This window comes from Echinops telfairi, unplaced genomic scaffold, assembly GCF_000313985.2.
Source record: "Echinops telfairi isolate 266 unplaced genomic scaffold, ASM31398v2 ScPeMD7_6;HRSCAF=24_0, whole genome shotgun sequence".
In the NCBI taxonomy this organism is placed as follows: Eukaryota; Metazoa; Chordata; class Mammalia; order Afrosoricida; family Tenrecidae; genus Echinops; species Echinops telfairi.
Window position 1 is genome coordinate 21,186,288 of NW_022103902.1, and position 3,889 is coordinate 21,190,176.

General features: G+C 47.0%; 1 protein-coding gene across 1 annotated transcript in view; it reads right to left on the minus strand.

Annotated features, from left to right (window-relative positions):
- B4GALT4 (beta-1,4-galactosyltransferase 4) overlaps positions 1-3,889 on the minus strand; it is a 41,826-nt gene that overhangs the window by 23,952 nt on the left and 13,985 nt on the right. Inside the window, exon 2 of the mRNA XM_004706493.2 lies at positions 605-1,006. Within this exon, the coding sequence (XP_004706550.1) occupies positions 605-857 (253 nt within the window). The 5' untranslated portion in view covers positions 858-1,006. The remainder of the gene's footprint in view (positions 1-604; positions 1,007-3,889) is intronic.

Here is a 3,889-nt window from a genome sequence, read left to right on the forward strand (position 1 = left end):
GCCGTACTTTGGTCAGGAAATATTAACAATGTGAAACTAAAGGTGGCTTGCACTTAGGGACTTGCACCCTTGTGCTCTGCTTATGCCATGGGAAGAACATGCCCACGTGAGCCTGCTGACCTCCAAAGAAAATGAGAGATGCACACAGCCAAGCTGCCCAGCTGAGACCAACAGGGCCACGCTTCCTGCTGTGCGCTGCTGAGAAGTCTGTGGCTGGACAATAAAATGGGCTATGTCCACCTAAGGGAATACTAGACACCAATGAGCATGTGCAAACTACACCTATCAACTAACACTAGGGCTAAGTCTCAGGAACATACCATTAAGGAACAGAAGCCAAACACAAAAAGGTGCACAGCATGTTTCCAATCATGGGACACCCGAAAACAGGTTGATCTAATGTCAATGTTAGAATTCTGAAGCGAGGGTCGTGACTGAAAGAAACTTCTTCGATTTCTGTCTATTCCATTTCAGAAGGGACATCAGGAACCACAGATAGGTTCATTTGTGAAGCTTACCCAAACTGCGTACTTCTGCTTTTCTGCACAGATTGCCTATTTAAATGAAGGGTTTGCGGATTACCTGCGGGGGTGGGAAAACTTACTGAGGTGTGGAGACAGAGAAGGGCAGTTTTCAAGGTCTGCGGTTTTTATAAGTGCTTGTGTCGTTGGAGTTGCTTCTTCGTCCAAAACTGTGGCTTTGTTGAAATAAGCCCTGACATTCTTTGCTGTAGGAAGCTCTTGAAAAACATCCACAAAGTAGTTACTGGTGGCCCACCCAACCACCATCAGGCATAAGGTAAACAGCAACAGTATCCGGACTCTGTAGGAGAGGTGGAAAGTCAGGTTGAAGCCCATGTCTTTCAGTATGTGAGCTTATGTACCTCGCCGCTGCACTGCAGGCTGGAAGATCTTCCGGTTAAACTTTTCCCATCTGATGATAAAACGGATGCACCAAGCAAGGACGCAGTGCCTGCTTTCACTCAGTAGCTCGGCTCCACCAACCTCTAAAAGACAATGAGCAAAAGACACTTCGTTTCCAAAGAAAAGACTTTCCCCAAACCACAACACAGAAGGCAACCCTGTCTTCAACAGACTTTGCTCCTGAACGAGATGGGCTGACAGTGGCTACAGGGGACTCAAACAGAACGACAGTTGGGAGTTGTGAGGCTGGCGCAGGACCAGGTTGGTGTCTCATTCTGTTGTACAAGTCAGAACCGGCTGAAAGGCATCTCACGACCACCACCACCACCACCACCACCACGAGTCATGCCACATCTCCAACTCTGGCTTCTCTCGCTGCCATCCAGTGCATGCTAATGCACTCGGCAACTCTCCAGGGCAGAGAGAACTGCCCCTCAGCATTTGTGAGACTGTAACTCTTTACAGGAGTAGAAATCCTCATCTTTAACCCTCTGGGCATAGAGATTAAAAACAACAGAGATTATAGGGTAGATGGTCCCAACCATCTCCAAATCCAGGGAGGTCTCTTGGAATTCTCTCTCAGGCTATCTGTCACCCCAGAAAAGAAGCCATTTCCTAATGCTGCGTGGGAGAAGACCAAGGCGGGAAAAGGGACTGCAAATGCTTGCTCGACACAATCTAAAAACTGTTGTTGTTGTTGTTGTTGTTGTTGTTGTTGTGTGCCAAAGTGTTGATTCCAACTCATAGAAGCCCTGCGGGCTGAGAGGTCATCTCTACAGGAGCAGCCCCCAGTCTTGTCTCCCCGAGAACAGTTTGTGGGTTTGAACGCCCATCTTCCCTTTAGGGGCCCAGCACTTAGACTATGCTCTCTTCTTCAGTTGTCCCTTCCTGGCATGACTTTAAGGGAAGCTTAGCGAATGGGAATTTTACTGCAGGAGTGTATTATTTCCCCAACTTTTTTTTTCCTTAAACAGTTTTATTGGCACATAATCCACATATCACACAATTCAACAGTTCAATCCTATCGAGAAGACTTGTACAATCATTACCACAATCAATTTCAAGACATTTTCTTCTTTCCTGTGCTCGTTATTAGCTCCTCATTTCCTCCCCCCAACCTTCCCCACCGTATCCCCAAGAAACCACGAATCCAGTTACTGTCTCTATAGATATACCTATCCTGGATTCCACATACAGAAAAACATACCGCAAGAAATAACCACACAAAAGCAGTGTATTTTGACCCAAAGAGAAAAGACCAGAGCTTTCTCTGACACAGAAAAACAGAAAGGAAAGTCAAAGTGATGGGCACGGAGCACATCCCAACAATAAGACAGTGCGGGCTCCGAGAGACTGCCAGCACAGGAGAATCTGTAAGGTTAACAGTGGGGTTCCTCAAGGACTGAGAGCACAGTGTGTCAGATAAGGGCTGTGGAATTAAGATGGAAACGAGGGGTTATTAATGACCTCAAGCATTTTGCAATCAGCTGCGGATCTAAAGGTTGGTGATGGGAACCCACTCTTCAGCTACGCAGAAGAAAGGCCTGGCAAACAGCTTCCATTGAGACGACAGCCAGAAAACCCGGTGGGCTGTACGACTCTAACACAGGGGCTCAACAGGAGTCAGAGATGAACAGACAGCAATGGGTTGGGTTGGTTTGTCTTTTCAGTTCCCACACATACCAGCCATATAACCTCGGGCCAAGCACTTGACTGACTCTGTTTCCTTTACCTTCTAATAAACAAACTCAAACTCACCGTCCTGGGGTGTATTCTGGCTCATAGTAACCCCATAACAGTGGTTCTCAACCTGTGGGTCGCAACCCCTTTGAGGGTCGAATAACCCTTTAACACGGGTTGCCCAATTCATAACAGTAGCAAAACTACAGTTATGAAGTAGCAACAAAAATCATTTTATGGTCGGGGTTCATCACCACATGAGGAACGGTATTAAAGGGTTGCGGCATTAGGAAGGTTGAGAACCACTGCCTTATAGGAAAGAGTAGAACTGCCCTGTGGGTTTCTGACACTGTTTTCTAAGGAGTAGAAAGCCTCATCTTTTTTCCTACAGATCAGGGGGTGCTTTTGAACTGCTGACCATGAGGTGAGCAGCTCAGTGTGCTATACCACCAGGGCTCCTCCACGGTATAATAGGAATAAAAATATGTCCAACCTAGATCCAATGTACTGGTCAGATAGTCTAAAGGAAATCCCGAGGCAATGGCATTAATCACTACATCCTGGAAAGGAGTCAGCCCCTCCTCAGAAAAAAGATAAGACGTCCTGTTCCCATAAAGTTTATAGCCTAAGAAACCCCAGGGGCAGTTCTACCCAACTCATAAAGTCACTATGTGACTTGCATCCCAAGGACAGGCAGGCCTAAAGAGTGAACAATAACTAGAGAGGGAAGTCCTCCCCAGAACCATCAACAGTTTAAGATCAAGAGGACAAAGTGCAGAAGGCAAGAAGGGTCAAAATAAAGGAAAGGAGAAGCCCAGGACAGATGTGGGATGAGCGAGGTCACCCTGTGGGATCTACAGTCAATGGAATGAAACAAAATGTGCATGACCTATTGAATGGACAGCTGACTTGCTCTGAACCTCACTCAAGTTCACAATTTAAAGTTAAATGCATATAGAAATGTGGCCAGAGTGCTCCTTAGAGGCAAGCATGGCAAGACTGCATCTGGCATTCTTTGGGCAGGCTGTCAGGAGATAGCAGTCCCTGGAGAAGGACAGCATGGTTGGTAAAGCGGAGGGGCAGTGAAAAAGAGGAAGAGCCTCCATGAGATGGCTTAACACACTGGCTGCAGCAATGAGCTCAGGCATAAGAACACGTGTGAAGGTGGCGCAGGACCGGGTGGTCTTTTGTTCCCTTGTGTGTAGTAGGCTCTCTGTGGTGGGGACCAACTCAAGGGCACCTAACAACAACATCAGAGAGGTTACTGCAGCAACTTACTAGCCTAA